The sequence below is a fragment of the Solanum verrucosum genome, unplaced genomic scaffold, assembly GCF_900185275.1.
Source record: "Solanum verrucosum unplaced genomic scaffold, falcon-dt-bn FXZP01000524.1, whole genome shotgun sequence".
NCBI lineage: Eukaryota > Viridiplantae > Streptophyta > Magnoliopsida > Solanales > Solanaceae > Solanum > Solanum verrucosum.
The window spans coordinates 220,404-241,078 of record NW_026020576.1 but is presented as its reverse complement, the minus strand read 5'-3'; the positions used below and the strand labels follow the sequence as shown (position 1 = coordinate 241,078).

Below are 20,675 nucleotides of genomic sequence, written 5' to 3'. Positions count from 1 at the left end.
GGTTTGATTGTCATCGCCAGTTCTTGCCAATGGACCATGAGTTTAGAAAGATGAAAAATGCATTTAGGAAAAATAAGGTTGAAACTGACCCCCCACCTCCATTACTCACAGGGCATCAAATTTGGAAGAGAATTTCTAAATTACCTAAAGTTACAGAAGCTTCACCTTCTAGACATCCTGGATATGGTGTTGAACATAATTGGATCAAACAAAGCATATTTTGGGAGTTGCCGTATTGGTAGGAGAATCTGCTACGACTGAAACGACCCCAAAAATGTCCGAAAATGTGCTTCGGAAACACCTATAATTGTAATTTCCATATATCTCAAAATTCGTGCATGATTTCGGAAATTCGACTTCATATTCTTATTCAGGGGGTCAAATTGAGTGGGAAATGGGTCTAACCCGAATTTTAGAGCAACCGTATCAAAATTCGAAAATCGCAAAAAATGCGATTTGGAGGGTCAACTTTAAAGGGGAATATCTCTTAGCACACAAGGAACTGGAAGGGCCACCACCTATTAAATTAAAGCCCTTTGAGTTAGCTTTCCAATGCAATTGGTTTCACCTCATTCCGAGTTAGGATGAAGGAGTTATGATCATTTTCGTAAAACCTGTCCGGGCAGAATTGCAATTTCCAGAGAGCTAAGTTACTGTAGCGGGCTGCGGACGTTTTTCTTTTATAAAAAAGGATATGTCCCATACTTAGTTATATTTCTTTCTAGCTTCAAAACACTCAAAAACACTCTCTAAGCCCTCTTCAAAATTTCACCAAGATCTTCAACCAAATTCAAAGATCTCAAGCTCTAATTCCGGATTCAAGACTCAATCTCAAGCTTCAATTCTCCATTCCAATCTTCATCAAGGATTCTCCAAAGTTGAGGTATGTGGGTTGATTGTGGAAACCTTCTTTTCCACAAGTCCAACCATTTATCCTCTATTTTACTTCAAGTTTATGGGTCCTTATGATCATTTATGAACTCTTGAATTATGGAATTACTACTACACATTCTATTATGGTCTATTTTTGCATATTATCATGAAATGGAATTATTATGTGATGTTTATGATTTTCATGCTTCCATGATCAAATTATGAAGGTTGACATATATATGTATGTTGTTGGTGGGCTGATTTATATGTATTTCGGAATTGGTTGGACTTAGTACTCTTGAAAGACATAATTTTATCTACATGAACAATAGCCCACCATGTGTTTGATAAAATGTCATTGATAGAATTCTTAGGAAATGGAATGTCCAATGTACGTCCTATGAGTCGGATGGTCATATAATCATTGAAATGATGATGAAATGGATACATGTATATGATTTTCTCTATATAAGTGTTGTGAATCGACCAAGCCTAGCTCGGGGGGTTGTAGGCTCGGGTAACCGTATCAAGGGGTTGGTACCTTGGTTGCCTAGTACGGGGGGTAGTAGGCCCGTATAACCACATCGAGGGGTTTGTACCTTGGTCCCTAGCTCGGGGGGTGGTAGGCCCGGGTAACCACATTGAGGGGTTTGTACCTCTTTCGCCTCTCCAAGGGGGTGGTAGGCCTTGGAAAATACTATATTGATGGTCACTCACCACACATGTACTACGTCCCACTAAATATGATGTTTATGTAAGCATCATTATACATATCATTTCTTTAATATGCTATCTATCGGGTATGATTATGCATTTTTCCTATGATGTCCATCTATTGTAGCATTGCATTTCATCCCATATACTTAGTACATTCAAACGTACTAACGCATACTCTATGCCTACATGATGTCACCATGTAGGGACCGGAGCACCGCTTGACCATCCTCCTCCGCGTGGCTAACACGATTTCCTATCAAGGTTATTGGTGAGTCCTCCATTCCGGGGACGTTGCTCATGATCTTTTGCTATGTATAAGACTTTTCTTTTTATTTATGTTTTGACTATGAGGGTGAGCCCGGTAGTTTGTCTTGGCCCCCGCTAAGTACTCATGTTTAGAGGTGGTGTTGGACAAGTTGTGTATTATGCTTGAGCTTGACTCATCTATGGTATTTATGTATCATTTCTTCTTTTTTTCTCTTGCTCCCTTAGTCCCGATTTCCCCCTTTGATTATGCTTATTGCTTATGGTCATTTTAATTGCTTCCGCGACCAAGGATGTGTAATGATACGCTATGAGGCTTGTTTGGGGTTCCTTCGGGTTCCCCATTCGCCGGTCACGTCTAGGCCCTAGGCTTGGGTCGTGACAACGACATAATCTAGATGTGATGCACATTGAAAAACATTACTTTGACAATTTATTTAACACGGTGATGGATGTTAAGGGTAAGACAAAAGACAATCCAAAAGCTAGAATGAACATAAAGGAATATTGTAGGAGAAAAGATTTATGGCTGCAGGAATTACAGAATGGTAAAATAGTTAAGCCTAAAGCCAGCTTTTCATTCACATTGGATGAGAAACGTGAAATTATTGAGTGGGTTAAAAATTTGAGGATGCCAGAGGGCTATGCTTCGAATTTAGTAAAGCGGGTAGATATGAATGAAGGAAAATTGATAGGTATGAAAAGTCATGATTGTCATGTGTTCATGGAAACTTTAATTCATATCGCTTTTAGCCATCTACCCGAAAGGATATGAAAACCAATCACAGAGATAAGTCTTTTTTTAAAAGATTTGTGTTCTGGAAAGTTGTTGGAGAGTAGTTTAGATAGGATGGAGGAAAATATTCTTGTCACTACTAGTAAGTTGGAGAAGATATTTCCATGTGATTTTTTTGATGTGATAGAGCATCTTCCAATTCACCTTGTACAAGAGGCCCGCCTCGGAGGTCCGGTTCAAACAAGATGGATGTATCCATTTGAGAGGTATCAATTTGAAATATTCACTAAGTTATATATATTCGCCAAGTCCTTTATATATTAACATATATATATACATATATGCATGCAGAAAAATTGGTAGTTCAAAGCAAACGATTAAGCAAAGGGGAAGGATCGAAGGATCATTTGTTCAAGGTCATATTGGGAGAGAAACAGGTGATTTTTATTCTTATTACTTTGGTCATGATGTGTCATGTAGGAGAAACAGGCCCAATTGCAATGATGAAGGCGATATTGATCCTTTATTTCCACCGATTTCAATTTTTAATCAAAATGGTCGAGGATCTAAAAAGCGTAGAAAGCGAGGCTTCACTGATATGGAAATGCAATCAGTTGTGACACATATTTTGGTTAATTGTCCAGAGATTCAATCATATGTCAAGTAAGTGTTAAAAATATGTTCTTAAATTACATACTAATAAGTGATCATTAACTAACGAAATACTTTAATGTAAAATGATCAGCTTGTTCGTAAACACATGGGGTAATGAAGCCATCTATACAGAATTTTCCAAATGGCTGAGGAACTATGTAAGTGTGCAATCACTAAGTATTTAATAATATATTCACGTTATACTAAATTATATTACTTGAAATAACAATCGCGTAGGTTTACGATGAATACTCAAGTGTCCAACATTTGCAATTAGTGAAAGAAGTAGCCCTTGGACCTGAATCTTAAGTACTGGCAATAAATAAGTATTGTGTCAATGGTTTTAAGTTTCAAACTGAAGAAATATCTAGGAACAAGAAAACAAATAATAGCGGTGTCTATATACAATGTGATGTTGATGGTACTGGTCAAACTATTGAATATTATGGAGTCATTCAAGAGATTATTGAAGTGAGGTATTCAGGTTGGCCTAATAAGAAAATTGTATTGTTTCGATGTGAATGGTTTGACCCATCACATAGAGGCACAAAGGTGGACCATCAACATATATAATTGAAGTTAAGCACACCAGGAAATACCAAAGTTATGATCTTTTTATTATTGCACAACATGCTAAACAAGTGTATTACACTTTATATCCATTGCGTAGAGACAAAGCTGATTGGTGGGTTGTTATAAAAAGTAAGCTTGTGGGAAGAATTGAAATTGACAAAGTCTTAGATGTGGCATATCAAAATGATGTTGCAATTGTTCAACAACAAGTTGATGTTGAATTGGAAACCACACTACAACATCCTCAACACATATTAGAAGAAGTATCTGATGATGAGATATTGAATGTTGAGGAAGAAATATCCGAGAATGAGGAAAATGAATCATTTGATGACGAAGAATGGGACGATAATGAAAATGAAACAACTTAGGAGGAAGAATGGGAGAATGATGGAATTGAAACAAGCGAGGAGGAATAGTGTAGAATGAAAGCTAGTTAGTACATATGTAAGTGTATTTTACTAATTTTATTTAATTTATGATTTTTATATATATTATACATGTAAATTTGCATACAGATGTAATCAGGCGGTGACGGTGATAGACATCGCGGGAATCTTGGAGTTGGCCAGACTAAACAGGCTAAGAAGAAGAAGTCTAGGAGACCGATAGATCCTGAGGATATTGCAGGATCTATTTCTTCTGCGCCAGAGCGCATCAGCCATGATACTCATTTATTTTCTATTCCGTTTGGTATGGCGGATCCTTGACAATATTATCCTAATTATCGTCGACCAGTTGGTGCTTCATCTACTTTACATGCATTGCCTTCACGACGCTATGAGGACCTACCTTTACAGGCTATTCGTCGAGCACGACCCTTATCGGCAGGTACTCCATCTCTCACAGGTACATCTCCTCAGTTATCTGCCATGAGGCTTGGAGATTCTAGTAGCGAGCAGTCAGATGCTATGGCCAGTACACCTCCATTGACTCAGCGTTTTGTGCATCCTGATGTATCACCCTCGTCTACAGTTGTACCTAGTGCTACACCACATGATACGATGTCTGCTCTAGCTCCTGGCCAGAATGACAGACTTGGTAGAGTCATGATTAAACCGGATCGATCATTGTAAGTTTGTTTTGTTATCTATTTGTTAGTTTATTTTCTTTATTTCTTATACTTTAATATATTATTCGTGAACTAACATATTTATTATGTGTTTTGCAGGTGGTATCCTGCAAAGGATGTTGCCCGGGCTTTAAAATAGTGTGTTAGAAGACTCTATACACAAGCTTATCACTCTTGGAGCGAGATTCCAAACAGTATACGCCAGGCGATGTTTAATAACTTTAAGGTATATATTTTTTAGTTAAGTTTAGTATACTTTACTTTTTTTTACTATCGATTTAATTAACATTATTCAAATTTTTTTCAGACTATGTGTACTTGGGAGTCGAGGTACAATTTGGTCATTGGGACCACATTTGAAAGGAAGGCATCCACCAGACTGTCTAGCTGGCTAAAGAGCGTTCGAGATAGTGGTGAACGTTTAAGGCAATATCAGATCAAGCCAAAATGCTAGAGGCAGTCTTAAAGGTGGCTCGTTGCACACCAGAGGTGCAAAGACGGTTGGAACAATTGCACGAGAGATGGTAAGTTCTAATTCAAACTTTTAAATAAATAATTAGTTGATACATATATATCGTTATAAATTTCAGTTTTTATTTATAGGAAAAAAAATTGGGACGCACTCCCATTGAACCAGAGGTTTTCAAAAAGACTCATGTCATGAAGAAAGAAAATGAGTCGGATTCGGATGTGTGGGTGGAGGAAAGGGCCGAACGAACTTTTGTAAGTTATTTAATATGAATAATATATATCAATAGTGAATATATTTATGATATGTATATATATTGATGTCAATTTTTATATTTAATATGCAAAATGACTTTCATAAGTACGTCGCTGAGAATCTAGATAGTTCGGTTCAATTGACACCTGAACTGTCCACTCAGATTTGGAAAGAAAAAGTGGTAGGGGGGACACACAAGGGCAGATGCTATGGTCTAGGCTCTCGAAACGATGTTAGACGCATTCAATCAGGCTTAGAAGGTATTGGATCGTCACGTCAAGCCGAGGCACTTGATGGTGTTCAGATTGCTGCTATGTCGGATCAAATAGCTAAACTTACAGCGGCACTAGCAGAGTCGGAGCGAAGAAAAGTAGCTGAACAAGAAAGCATGAGTGAGACCGTTCAACAAATCAAAGAAGAAGTGATGAACCTCGCTCGTCGACCTACTACTTCGGCTCCTGATGACACCGACGACGAGAGTGATGAGGATGATTATGTAGATCTCACTCCCTAGTTTAGATCTCTGGACATTTATGAACTTTTTGAAATTTTAAAACGAATTTTAAAAGACTTTATAAGTCTTTAATTTATGATTTAGATACTTTTGAATGTTATTTTAAGTTTGTTGTTTTATGTATTGTTTAGATTGTTTATAATTGTGTGTTTGATTGGGCTGAATAGTATAGAATTGAATTGAATTGCATTTGCAGGTGGGCAACAGAAACTGCCAATTTCTGCTGTTAAAAATATTGCAGAAAAGCGATGGACAACGTGGTTTAGTCCGTCGCTTTTTTGGGTTTTTAAAAATAAAATTTCCAGAAAAGCGACGGACAGTGTCCTTTTATCCGTCGCTTTTCTGGGATTTTCAAAAATAAAATTTCCAGAAAAGCGACGGACTGTGTCGCCCTTTAGAAATTAAAAAAAAATTAAAATTAAAATAAAGCGACGCAGTCCTTCACTTTTTAAAAAAAAAATCAGAAAAAACCGACTCAGTTCGTCGCTAAAAGAGAAAAAACCGACTCGGTTGGCATCCGGTTGATGGTAGAGAATATAATCGAAAGAATGATGATGAAGATCTAGGATTCAACAACATCAAGGATACACTTCCATTTTTCAAAGGAAGTAGTGACCCAAATGAATACCTTGATTGGATAGTGAAGCTTGAAAGACAATATAATCTCAACAATGTGAGCGATGTTAAAAAAAGGAATTATGCTATAAGTCACCTTGAGGGTTTTGCTTCTACATGCTGGGAGAAAATTGAAAGGGATGCTTTGGTGAATAGAAATTTTGTTACAAATTGGAATGACATGAGAAGAAGAATGAGAGAAAGATTCGTGGGTCAAAATTATGAACAAGATACACTCAAAAAATATTACAATCTTCAACAAGGAAGCAAGAGTATGGAAGGGTATTATGAGGAGCTAGAGCATACTAGGCTTCGAGCTAATGTCAATGATGGAGAGATGAATCTTGTGGCAAGATTTATCTCGGGCTTAAATAAAGATGTAAGGCAACCATTGGATTTGCATCGTCTTCCTACTTTATATGAAGCTTATCAAATGGCACTCAAGGTGGAGGGACATCAAAAGGAAAACAAACCAAGAGTGCAATCTTCTTCTTCATGGGCAAAAAATAAAGAAGTTTGGAAATCATCTCCTACTTGGGACAACTCCAAAGGTGTAAAGCAGGACTTCAAGTCCAATTTTGACAAAGCCAAACCAAAGATGGACTACAAGGATTTAGGTAACAAATCTAAACTTGAAACTCCATCTAAAATAAAGTGTTTTAAATGTCAAGGATATGGACATAAATCAAATGAATTCCCTAATAGAAGAACTATCATTGCATTGAATGATGGTGGTTATCAAACGGAAGATGAATCTAAGGATGACCATAGAGAGGATGATAGTAGTGATGAATTTATGCGAGAAGGGGATGGAGAAGAAATTAATGATGATGGAAAACGTGTTCTTGTTGTAAGGAGGAGTATGAGTACTCTAGTGAGGGAAGATCTTGATCAAAGGAAAAATTTGTTTCATAATTGGTGTAGGGTTCAAGAGCAATTATGTTTCTTTATCATTGATAGTGGAAGTTGTGCAAATGTTGCTAGTGTATCTATGGTGGAACAATTGAAACTTCCAACAAGAAGGTATCCAAAACTTTATTAGGTTGCAATGGCTCAATGAATGTGGTGAACTCAAGGTGACCAAGAAAGTGTTGATAAAGTTCAAGATTGGAAGCTACCATGATGAAGTGCTTTGTGATGTTGTACCTATGCAAGCTTGTCATCTATTGTTGGGAAGGCCAAGGGAATATGATGTAGGGGTAAAACATGATGGAAGGTCCAATAAATATGCATTTGTTAAGGATGGTAAAAAGAACATTCTTAACCCTCTTTCTCCTTTTCAAGTGGGAGAGGAATATAGAAAAATGGGAGAGTTGAAAGAAAAACTTGAAAGAAAAAAAAGAGAGGAGAGTAAGGGAGTGAAAAATGATAATTCAAAAGAAGGAAAAAGAGAGGTTGAGAGCTCAAGTGAGAATGAATTATCACAAAAAAAAAAAAAAGATGAGCAAGAAAAACAAAAGGTCAAAGAAAAAGGAAAGATGTGCATGATTTTACAAAATCAAGAGAGCATGAAAGAGCTAAACTTTGAGGATGATACTCAAGTCATACTTATTAAACCTAAAGGATGTTCTTTTCTTTCTAATAGTGAACTAACATCTTTATCTTTGCCAGGTGTTGTTTCTTCTTTGTTGCAAGGTTATGAAGATCTATTTCCGGAAGAAATGCCTAGTAGAATGCCTCCTTTGAGGGGAATAGAACATCAAATTGACTTTGTACCGGGTTCTCAACTATCCAACAAAGCCGCTTATAGGAGCAACAATCAAGACACTAAAGAATTGCAAATACAAGTTGAGGAACTTTTGGAAAAAGGATTGATAAGAGAAAGTTTAAGTCCATGTGCAGTGCCCATGATTCTAGTGTCCAAGAAGGATGGTTCATGGAGGATGTGTGTAAATTGTCGTGTCATTAATAGAATTACGGTAAAATATCGACATCATATTTCTAGACTTGATGATATGGTAGATGAATTGTGTGGTTCTACCTTATTCGCTAAAATAGATTTGCGAAGTGAATACCATCAAATTCGAATGAAATTCGGAGATGAATGGAAAACCGCTTTCAAAACTAAATTTGGATTATATGAGTGGATGGTAATGCCTTTTGGGCTAACCAATGCACCAAGAACTTTTATGCGACTAATGAATCACGTACTTAAATTGTTTATTAATGATTTTGTTGTGGTTTATTTTGGTGATATTTTGGTTTATAGCAAGTGCTTGGATGATCATGTGCATTTGAGGTTGATTTTTGATGTGTTGAGAAATGAAAAGTTGTATGTGAATTTTAAAAAGTGTTCTTTTTGTGTGGACCGTGTTGTTTTCCTTGGTTTTGTTGTAAGCTCAAGTGGAGTTGAGGTAGATGATGAGAAGGTAGAGGCTATTAGGAGTTGGCCAACCCCCAAGTCCATTAGTGATGTTAGAAGCTTTCATGGATTGGCAAGTTTTTATAGGAGGTTTGTGAGGAATTTTAGTTCTCTAGCTGCTCCTCTAACCGAGGTCATAAAAAAGGAAAAGCCTTTCATTTGGGGTATAAAACAAGAGGAAGCCTTTAAAATCTTAAAGGAGAAACTTAGTTCCACTCCTTTACTTCAACTTCCCAATTTTGAGAAGATGTTTGAAATTGAGTGTGATGCTAGTGGAGTAGGCATTGGTGTGGTCTTGATGCAAGAAGGGAAACCCATAGCTTACTTTAGTGAGAAGTTAAGAGGAGCTCCATTGCAATATTCTACCTATGATAAGGAACTTTATGCCATAGTGAGAGCCTTAGCGAATTGGCAACAATATTTGTGGCATAAGGAGTTAGTGATTAGAACCGATTATTAGGCTTTGAAGCATATTAGGGTTCAAAATAAGCTTAATAGAAGGCATGCCAAATGGATAGAATTTATTGAGTATTTTCCTTATGTGATTAATTATAAGCAAGGCAAAGAGAATATTGTGGCGGATGCTTTATCTAGAAGATATGCTTTGATGAATACCTTGACTTCTAGATTGATGGGTTTTGAGAGTTTGAAGGAGTTATATTCTAATGATGATGATTTTGAAAAAGTCTTTGGGGAGTGTCAAGTGAGCTTGAATAGGTGTGTACAAGTTGTTAAGAAGGGTAATGAAGCTAGAACTCCTAGGTTTGAGTTGAAGGAGGGCTATTTTTTTAGGAATGGAAAGCTTTGTGTACCTATGTCCTCATGGAGAGAGTTGTTAATGAAAGAGGCACACAATGGAGGTTTGATGGATCATTTTGGAGTGTCAAAAACCTTAGCTATTCATAGTGAACATTTCTTTTGGCCTAAGATGATAAGAGATGTGGAAAGAATTTGTGCTAGGTGTTTGAATTGTAAGCATGCTAAATCTTGTACCCAACCCCATGGGTTGTACACCCCTTTGCCTATTCCTAGTGGCCCTTGGCTAGATATTTCCATGGACTATGTTGTTGGTCTCCCGAGGACTAAGAAGGGTAAGGATAGCATCTTTGTTGTTGTGGATAGATTTTCTAAAATGACTCACTTTATTGCTTGTCATAAAAGTGATGATGCATCTCATGTTTCTACCTTATTTGTTCATAATGTGATGAAATTGCATGGTGTTCCCCAAACAATTGTTAGTGATAGAGATTCAAAGTTTCTAAGTCATTTTTAGAGGTGTTTGTGGGGAAATTTGGGAACTAAGTTACTATTTTCTACTTCTTGTCATCCCCAAACGCATGGTCAAATCGAAGTGGTTAATAGAACCTTAGGTAAAATGATTAGGGCTATGGTTAAAGGGAAGTTAACTTCTTGGGAGGATCAATTGTCATTAATTGAGTTTGCATATAATAGAACTATTCATAGATCTATTGGCATAACCCCTTTTGAGTGTGTTTATGGCTTTAATCCCTTGACTCCATTAGATTTAACTCCTTTACCCAAAGATGTTATTGTGAGTATAGATGCAAAATCTAAGGCAAAAGCTATGAAGAACATCCATGAGAAGGCCAACAATGATGCAACCAAAAGAGCCAACAAGGGACGAAATCAAGTCACCTTTGCACTTGGTGATTGGGTATGGGTTCATTTTAGGAAGGAAAGATTTCCAAGCAAAAGGAAGAGCAAACTTATGCCAAGAGGATATGGACCTTTTCAAGTGCTTGAGAAGATTGGGGATAATGCTTACAAAGTAGACTTACCAAGTGAGTATTTAGTCCATAATGTTTTCAATGTTAGTGATTTATTTCTTTTTGATGTAGGTGTGGCGAATTCGAGGACGAATTCTTTTGAAGAAGGGGAGTGTGATGTAGATCAAAGTGGCACTACCTCAAGGAGGCCTTTCACAAGGAGTCAAGCTAAGGATCTTCAAGCATTGCAAGCTTTATGGATGAAGATGGAACCTTTGGAAGGCTCCAACATGGAAGATTTGAAGATATTTAATATATTAAGTGCTCTACCATTTTAATTACCTTGTAATTTTAATGAAGGGCAATTGAGTCTTTCTTCACTATTTTAGTTTTTAGTATAAATAGTAGATATTAGGGTTTCATAAGAGTTGGACATATTATGCCTCTTGTGAAAGTTTGGAAGCCCTTTGTTGAACTTCAACATTTTGTCGTAGACTTTGCAAGTAAGATTATTACTTTCTTGAGGATTCTAATAGACCAGTGCTTTTCAATTAAGTGGTGTTTTTTGTTAGTTTCACCATTACATCTCTTAGTTACTTGAATTTTATTGTGTCTATCTCTTTTATCTAGCTTTTTTTATTTCTATTTTATTTTTATCTTCTTGTTTCACATCAGAACCCATATTAAAAATTTCATTGTTGATGTATTCAACAAATAAACATGTGTACATACCACAATCACTGAAACAAAAATGAAAGAAAAATAATTTTAAGAAATAAAATGAATTATTTTTTATGATGAAATCACTAAAAGATAGAAATACATATTTTGAACTTAACTCTTATTGAGGCACGTTTTCATACCAATATTATTCATGTTTCATTCCACATTCATAGACATAATGAGAGATTTTGAATGATAACTTTCCTGCTAAAAGGTATATCATGTTCATACCAAAATTAAATAAGCTTCATACAAATGTTAAACATATTGCATACGAGAATTCATAAACCAATAATAAGTCAGATTCATACAAATCTTAAACATGCTTCATATCTTTTTTGATAAAAATAATAACGAAATAAATATCAATTCCATGATAGTAACTATACATATGTATGCTTATGTCACAACAATTTCATGTCAAACATTAAAACAAAATTCAGGCCACAAATAATATGCATAAATAAACTACTATTATAACAAAAAATCTACTAAATTTAATAATTGGAAAATAAATTATATAAAATATTTACCCTAACTATTTTTTGCCCTTTTTTGATAAGCATACATATGTATGCTTATGTCACAACAATTTCATGTCAAACATTAAAACAAAATTCATGCCACAAATAATATGCATAAATAAACTGTTATAACAAAAATTCTACTAAATTTAATAATTGGAAAATAAATTATATAAAATATTTACCCTAACTATTTTTTGCCCTTTTTTGATATTGGGATTTCCGAAGCCTCCTTCATTGTTGCTCTTCTTTTGGAGGGTTTTGATGATTGACCCGTTTCTACATTTGTTGATTTTTTGATTTTTTTTTTATATTTTTCTCTCTTACAAAATCTGAGTCCGTATCAGAAGGGGGTTCCACCATTTTCCCCTTCCTCTTTTGTCCTTTCTAATTTGAAGGACTTTATTTTTTTTTGCTTGAGTTTTCTTCTCGTTTCCGGTAATCTGCTTTTTATTTTGAGAAGTACCAACTTTTTTCACCAGAGTTGCATTCTTGTTAGGCGGTGTCGTTTGAGTCAATATGTTAAACGTCAGAGGCTCTATTCCAACCGTAGAACTCGCTCTACTAATCTGGGACTCTTTCTAGGAATATACTCTGATTTCTTCGACATGTTTTAACGAAAATCTTGAAAACTTGATTCTTAGTATTGTGAAATCGCCATTTATTTCTGATTGTAGATTGAATATTTTCTTATTTAGGAGGTGATATTGAGATATAGAAACAGTTTGAATAGAAGATGATTGATGAGGTGAAAGAGGAATGGGTAATTGTTACAACGAATTTTTTTACTTTTTGAACGTGGGGATGGTGAGCAACTGACTAGAAGAGGCGTGGAGGTGGTGGGTTATTGACTAGAAGAGGCGTGGTGACATTAGGGGTGTGGGTTTAACGTGTAAAAGTAAAAAAGGAACAAGAATCAAGGTAAATTTCCTATAAATGTGTAAGAGATAATTATGGTAGATTATTTATTTATATCATTTAATAATAAATAAAAAATCATAAAATACTATTTATTTATAAAGTAAAAATTTAATTGATTTTAAAATAAAATGTGATCTGTTATAACCCGTAATTAAACTGTTATAAGCAAGAATATTTTAAAAAAAGTTTTAAAATCCGTAATATTGTCTCTTAAATGTATATGTGGGGTGATTTTTCCATATTAAAATGGGTAAAAATAGAAATTGGGTTAGGTTCTGACCCGCCCAAATTTACTTTGGGCTCAAATGGGCTTAAAAGGGGGTTGGGTCTTGACCCGCTTAATCTCAATAATTTTAATAATAAACAACTTTCACATATAGCAAACATAAAAATCATATTTGTATGTTATAAATATAGTTTGCATAATTGCGCTCCATAGCAAATTTTATGTTTGCTATGGAGCTTTTGATTTGTATAATTCACTTGATACATCCAATTTTATACAAATTGTTCAATTTTGTATAAATTCATTTATACATTGTAATTTGTATAATAAGATCTGTATTTGTATAATTATAAGTGTATATGACGAAAATATATTTATTTGTATTTGTATATACACTTTTCTCTCGCTTTATACAAACACAAACACTATATGAACCATTTGTATCACACTCTAATTATTTTTAAGAAAGGACCTAGTGACAAGAAAGTTGATGGACAACAGTGCGGCAAACATCATCGGATTTCTTTCCGGGACAACCTGCATCAATGGCTACTCCAGGTTGGAAATCTTACGATTTTTTTTTTACGTCGAACAATTGTAGGAAATTCTTATAGCTTGAGGCGTGTCAAAGATAATGTCCTTGAATATATTTTTCTCGTTATATGTGTATCCCTCAAAATTCAACAAACTATTGTAATATAAAACTAGGAGCCAGAAACTAACAAAAATTTAAAGAATAAAATTCAGCACATTAATAAAATATAGGAAGAAATATTTACTCTTAGAGATGTATATTATTCTCTTTTCACTATGATAGAGGAAAACTAGATTTATATCTCAAATTCACAAAGATAAATTATCCAACGGTCTAAAGACAATAATGGATGATCAATGGAATAAGGCTAATGAATAGTATGATATAGCTGTCAATATTAGAATATAGGGAAGGCCAACACATATACAGCCCCTCAAACTTGCCCTCATTTTTTCATTTTGGCACTCCAACTTAGCCTTGTTCCATTTTAACCCTTAAACTTCACTTTTTCTGTACCATTTAAACACTTATACTAATTTTTATTATTTGTTTTTATTTATGTTCTTCAATTGCAATTTCTTATTTTAAAAAAATAGACATGTGCCTGTTAATTAAAAAAATTAAACATTCGCGAGCGAACGAACATAAAAATTTTCAAACAATAATATTATTTTTTGATATTTCTCTGTATTTTTGCATGAAAATAAATTGACGAAAGTTCTTTGATTTTCTTTCTTAAACATTCAATCAAATTAAATAACACTACTTATTTATTTTTTCTTATCATCTAGGCTATCTAAATTTAACGCAAATACTCACTTTTAATTTTTAATATAAATCAATACAAATAAAAAAATCCATCTTCAAAAAGACTCGACTGACTTAGTTAATAACACTACTAAAAAAAAGACTCTTGTTCATTGCTAATAACACTACTAAACAATGTTAAAACTCGACTGACTTTGTTAGGTTGTCAGTGATTTTAAAGAAAGAAAACCAACACAATTTCGTCAGTTATTTTTCACACAAAAATACATAACACTCTTTAAAAAAATTATTATTTTTTAAAAAGAATTATTTTTTGTTAATTTTTAATTTTTTAACTAAAATTAAATGACACATGTCGATTTAAAATAAGAAGTTGCAATTGAAAAATATATATAAAAATAAATAAATCATAAAAATAGTATTTCGTGTTAAAATGGAACATAAAAAATGGAGTTCAAGGGTTAAAATGGAACAAGGCTAAGATAAAGTGCCAAAATGAAAAATGTGGACAAGTTAGAGGGGTTGTATATGTGTTTGGCCATATATATATATATATATAAATTTAACTACACATCAACAAAAGTTTAATTTAATTTATCGATCAAGTTAATTTTAGAAATTTAAATTATATACCTTCTAATTATATAAATTTAATTTTATTGATCAACAAAAGTTTATCAATATCAAATTTAATATATAAATCTCCTTGAATTGATCATCGGTATTTCTTTAATTGATAATGTATTTCATATCTGAACCACTAGTATATAAGACTTGATTTGTTAAACTACTCGAGGAATATATATATAATTAATCAACGTATTTCATACTCCGATGAAGTATCTTTTACATGTCATCATAATTAGGAGGTGATCACTACACTTGACATCCATTCAAGATCGAACGTATATAATAACACTATCTCGCATTTCATACTGGAATGGATTATATGTTTGCTCTTCACCTCTACTACATCATGACATGAGATATTAAGTTTATGATTAGACGACAGACTGATAGGATTTGTACATTACTCTATAAATATAAGTATAATTATCTCCTAATTCATATCAACGTAGTTTCATACTCTAAATATGGATTATAGATATCTTTTTATTTATTTCACGAATTCTAACATTTTATTTGTAAAAGTATACAAAATTGTTACACTTTTTGAACAATTAATTGTAGGTGTAAAATGAAATTTTAATATTATGCACAATAGCAAAATTATGATTAATAGGAATATTTTAAGCATACCGACCTCCGGATGTCGCTTTTATTAAAATTAATTAGATATAATAAAAAATACCAACCTCATGAGGTCGGTATCACATTAAATTTTAAGATAAATAAAAAGTAATCATGTTAATTAAATAATATTGACATCGGGAGGTCGGTATTTTATATTAAATTATTTTTTAACTTATATAAAACCGTCATTCGGAGGACGATTTATTTAAAGTTAATTGAAAATATTAATTTATTACATACTATTTAATTTTACCGACATCTCGAAGTCGGTATTATAAATTTTTTTGTTTTTTATTTTACACAAAACCATTCTCCGGAAGACGATTTAAATAAAATTAAATCAAAATATTTCTCAATTTTGTTTTTTATATGGAGAAATGGGGAAAATCGCGTTTGCTAGTGCAGATATTTTTTAAAAAGCGACGGACAACGTCTCTATGTCCGTCGGTTTTTAAAAAAAATGTTTGACCAACATTTTGACCAAAAAGCGACAGACTAAGAGACATTGTCCGTCGCTTTCTTAAATATTTGACCAAATATTTTGACCAAGAAGCGACGGACATAAAGATGTTGTCCGTCGCTAATTTAAAAAATAATTAAACAATTAAAATTAATAAAAAGCGACGGACGGCGTGACTTTTTTAAAATTAATAAATAATTATTTTTAATAAAAAGCGACGGACTGCGTCACTATCTATATAAAATAATTAATTAGTAAAAATCCGCGTAAAAAAGCGACGGACTAAGCGATGCCGTCCGTCGCTTTTAAAAAAAATTTTAAAAAATATTTTAATTAAAAAGCGACGGACCAAGAGACGCTGTCCGTAGCTTTTTAAAAATGTTTGACTAGATATTTTGACCAAAAAGCGACGGACTAAGAGATGCCGTCCGTCGCTTTTTTTTAAAACTAATTAATAAAATAAAATAAAATAAAATGACGGACAGCGTGGTTATTGTTTAATTTATAAATAATTATTTTTAATAAAAAGCTATGGACGACGTCTCTATATATATTAAATAAATTATTATTAATTATATATATATTTAGCGCAAAAATCCGTAAAAAAAGCGACGGACTAAGAGATGCAGTCTGTCGCTTTTTGTAAAATAATTTTTAAAATAATTATTTTAATTAAAAAGCGACGGACGGCATCTCTTAGTCCGTCGCTTTTTTGGAGCGACGTTGTCCGTCGCTTTTTTTTCCATCGTTTTTTAGCAGTTTTTTAGTAGTGTACTAGGATTGAAAATCTCAAGTGGTTGCTTTGCGATTTCTTGAGTTCTCACCCTCCTATCCACATCTTTCAATTTTCCTTTCATATCTCTCATGTCTTCCAATAGTTGTTGAAGCATCATTTCCATTTTGCTAGAGGGTTCTCCCTCCAATTGAGTCATTGTACCTACAAAAAGAAATAAAGAGTAAGTAGAAAAAGTTCCTCACCATTAGTTTTTATTTTTTTCACTCACTCTCGTGTATTACACTAAGGCCAAGGCTTTTAAGGCTACCCTCCAATGAACTCACTTCACTCTTGCCTTTTATCACTCTTGAATAACCCAAGGTTGAGAGTCAACACCGTCAAATAATTCACAAGTGGTACTACTTCTTCGGGATGGAGTGAAGTTTATGTAAATCAAGAAAGGACATGGAAACAAATAAGCATTCAACAAAATAAAAGAAAAAGAATTGGCACGAACAAGAACTAGCTTAAGTTAAGTATGAACTAATACTCAAAGTAAACTAGCTAGAGTTAACTAACAAAAGTAGAGAAAAAAAATTTGTTGTTCTTCTTCTTCTCCAAGAAGTGGGTCAATTTTTTTTAATTTTTTTTTTTGTGTTTTGAACTAATCCCCTTCAATACTCCATCAAATGGACTCAAATTCGGAAAAGCACTATTCCACAACTACATCAACAAGTTTTGACCACCAATTTCTACAAACAAACAACAAATCAACAAACCCATTTTCAAGTTTCTTTTTCAAAGCTTCAAATCCTAACAATGGCTTCTCACATTTTTTTTGCCATGTATTCTTTGATTTTTAGCTAGAAAACAACAATAAGTAGCTCAAAGAAATCAACCAAACTCTCAAATTCATCAACTACATCCAATTTTTTTTATATTTCAAACTATTTTTTTTTTCCAGATTTTAGAAATTAAACAATTCAAAGATTAAGAACTGTTCAGCCTTGCTCTGATACCAATTTGATGTGAAACAAGAAGATAAAAATAAAATATAAAAAAAAAAAACTAGATAAAAGAGATAGACACAATTAAATTCAAGCAATTAAGAGATGTAATGGTGAAATTAACCAAAAAACATCACTTAATTGAGAAATAAAAGCACCTAATCTATTAGAATTCTCAAGAAAGTAATAATCTTACTTGCAAATTCTACGACAAAATGTTGAAGTTCAACAAAGGGCTTCCAAACTCTCACAAGAGGCGTAATATGTCCAACTCTTATGAAACTCAAATATCTATTATTTATACTAAAAACTAAAATAGTGAAGAAAGACTCAATTGCCCTTCATTAAAATTACAAGGTAATTAAAATGGTAGAGCACTTAATATATTAAATATCTTCAAGTCTTCCATGTTGGAGCCTTCCAAAGGTTCCATCTTCATCCATAAAGCTTGCAATGCTTGAAGATCCTTAGTTTGACTCCTTGTGAAAGGCCTCCTTAAGGTAGTGTCACTTTGATCTACATCAGGTTCCATTGATATCGATGCAAAGTATCATCATCAAAGGTACGCCACAATCATATGACAGTACAAAAAAAATAATAACGATGATAGTGTGATTAGTGAGAGTGAAGTAACTGGAACTGTTGCTAGCAAATTTGGTGGATCCCGCACAACAAAATAACATGCTCCAAATACCAGCAATTATCCTACACCAAGACCACAAAAATCTAATTTGAGATAGTTGATTGGAGCTTAGACTCTTAAGTATTAAAAGTTTTTTTAAGTTTTGGATGATATATATTTGTTTTATGCTACTGTTTTAAGTTTTGGATACCAGTTAATATTCAATGTTTTCTTCCAACTATATACAATATGCATTTTTTTCTCAAATTGGATACTAACAGTATACAATTTGGATATCAACATTTTTATTGGACTTTAGTTTGAGAAAAAACTCATAAACGTAGTACCAAAATACTTTGTATTCATTGTTAAACTTAACATATGAATTACAGATTGTCTATTATAATTTCGGGATACCAGTTATATAAAAACTGCATACCAATTGGGTTCAACATTAAACAATTTTAGTTTTGGATATTAATTAGAAACCAAATGAACAACAATTTAGATTACATGAAATAAGAGTGTCATAGAATTGATATTCAATTTGTATAAAACTGGTATCCAATTCATATATGATTATTTTTTTTACTTCATAATCTAAGACAAAAATAAAATTATATATATATATATGAAGTTAGTATCCAACTTGTATAAATATTGAAAGAAACGAATCTGACAATGTAAAACAGTGATCATTATATTTTGTACCAACCTCAATTACATCATGTTTAATATTTTTTTTCAAGTTGGACACCAGATGGATACCAAATTAATACTAATTGTAAATTACATTACCTAATACCAGTGTGAATTCAGTTGCATACCAAATGAATATCAATTGCATACCATAATTACCTAATAAATTTATTAATAAATATTTTTGAAAAGCAATGAATACACCGTCACAATCAAAACAAAACATGAGTCTAAAAGATAAAATAAAATAAAAGAATATTTTTTTCACAAACAAATAAACTATGATTTTTTGGCACAGGGTAATTTGAACGCGTCTTCCTGTTGTGGCCTTCTCGACGACATGTACTGCAAGTAACTTTAGACTTTTTGAATTTTACATCAGCAAACCCCTTCCAGCATTCAAGTTACGATCTTCCTACATTTCTTTTTGAACCAGGCGACATCAACTTAGGCTCAGAAACATAACTTGGTATATCTCATGTACTCTCGCATGGGAGAGGTTCAATAGGGATCACATATACATCTTTAAAATTCTTCAAGCTATAAAAGGGAGATCAATAATTTGTTTCATGCAGTCTTCTATTCCTAAAAATTGTCATTCCATGCCCACACGATATCTCATAATTTTGAAATCTCCCGCAACTACATTTATTGATTCTTCTGCACACTATGTACCGCTTTGGTCCATCGACAACAACATGCAAATAAATTGTTGATGGTATTACCTAACACATAAAAACAATTGGGTTTTAAAATAAACATTTCCAAGTTTATCCAACATAATAAATAAAGGAAAAATCATATCCTCGTTGTGCTTATGAATCTATGTTTGGATTGTTATCCTCATAAATTCAAGAAGTGATATGACTGGAAACCTCCTTGCTAACCTATTAACATTATTTAAAGATTCAAGTTTCATACCAACCTAATACAAATTTCATACAATATCATGTCAAATAGAATACCAAATTAATTCCAAAATATAAATATTAATTATAATTCCTTATTTAAACAGTATACCAAATTCACATTACATTCACACCAGAAATCATATCATAAATCATTATAGAATCAAGTATACACATTTCATACACTTTTTGTGGCACACATTTCATAAATATATCACTATAACATTATTACTATTTCATACAATGTCATTTATCAAGAAAACAGTATACTAAAATCATTCAAATATAATTCCAAAATCGCACACACTCATTGTATAAATAGTATACAAATTTCAAATAAATTTAATGTATTTTTTTTTAACCAGATACCTTAAATTTAAAAAAAAATCATACTAAAATTTATTCCAGTTTCAAAAAATTACTATGTAATTTGAAAAAATTAATGTTCATACAAAAAAACACACAATTTAAATCTATTATAC

The 20,675-nt window shown here is 32.9% G+C and overlaps 2 protein-coding genes across 2 annotated transcripts in view; both read left to right on the top strand.

Annotated features, from left to right (window-relative positions):
• Window positions 1–20,675, top strand: part of LOC125811266 (PHD finger protein ALFIN-LIKE 4-like) — a 141,897-nt gene that overhangs the window by 42,162 nt on the left and 79,060 nt on the right. The gene's annotated exons all lie outside the window — the stretch shown is intronic.
• Window positions 5,200–9,564, top strand: LOC125811260 (uncharacterized). Its single transcript, XM_049490762.1, has 4 exons — window positions 5,200–5,308; window positions 5,865–6,005; window positions 6,688–7,765; window positions 8,328–9,564. Exons 1-4 carry the CDS (start codon window positions 5,200–5,202, stop codon window positions 9,562–9,564), a joined length of 2,565 nt encoding a protein of 854 aa, XP_049346719.1.

Excerpts from the sequence above, each read along its gene's own strand:
- LOC125811260 (XM_049490762.1), top strand. The coding sequence starts at position 5,200 with ATGTGTACTTGGGAGTCGAGGTACAATTTGGTCATTGGGACCACATTT. Across the intron at positions 6,006-6,687 it reads AGCTGAACAAGAAAGCATGA|ATCTAGGATTCAACAACATC; the intron begins GTGAGACCGTTC and ends ATGATGATGAAG. Across the intron at positions 7,766-8,327 it reads TTGAAACTTCCAACAAGAAG|TGAACTAACATCTTTATCTT; the intron begins GTATCCAAAACT and ends TCTTTCTAATAG.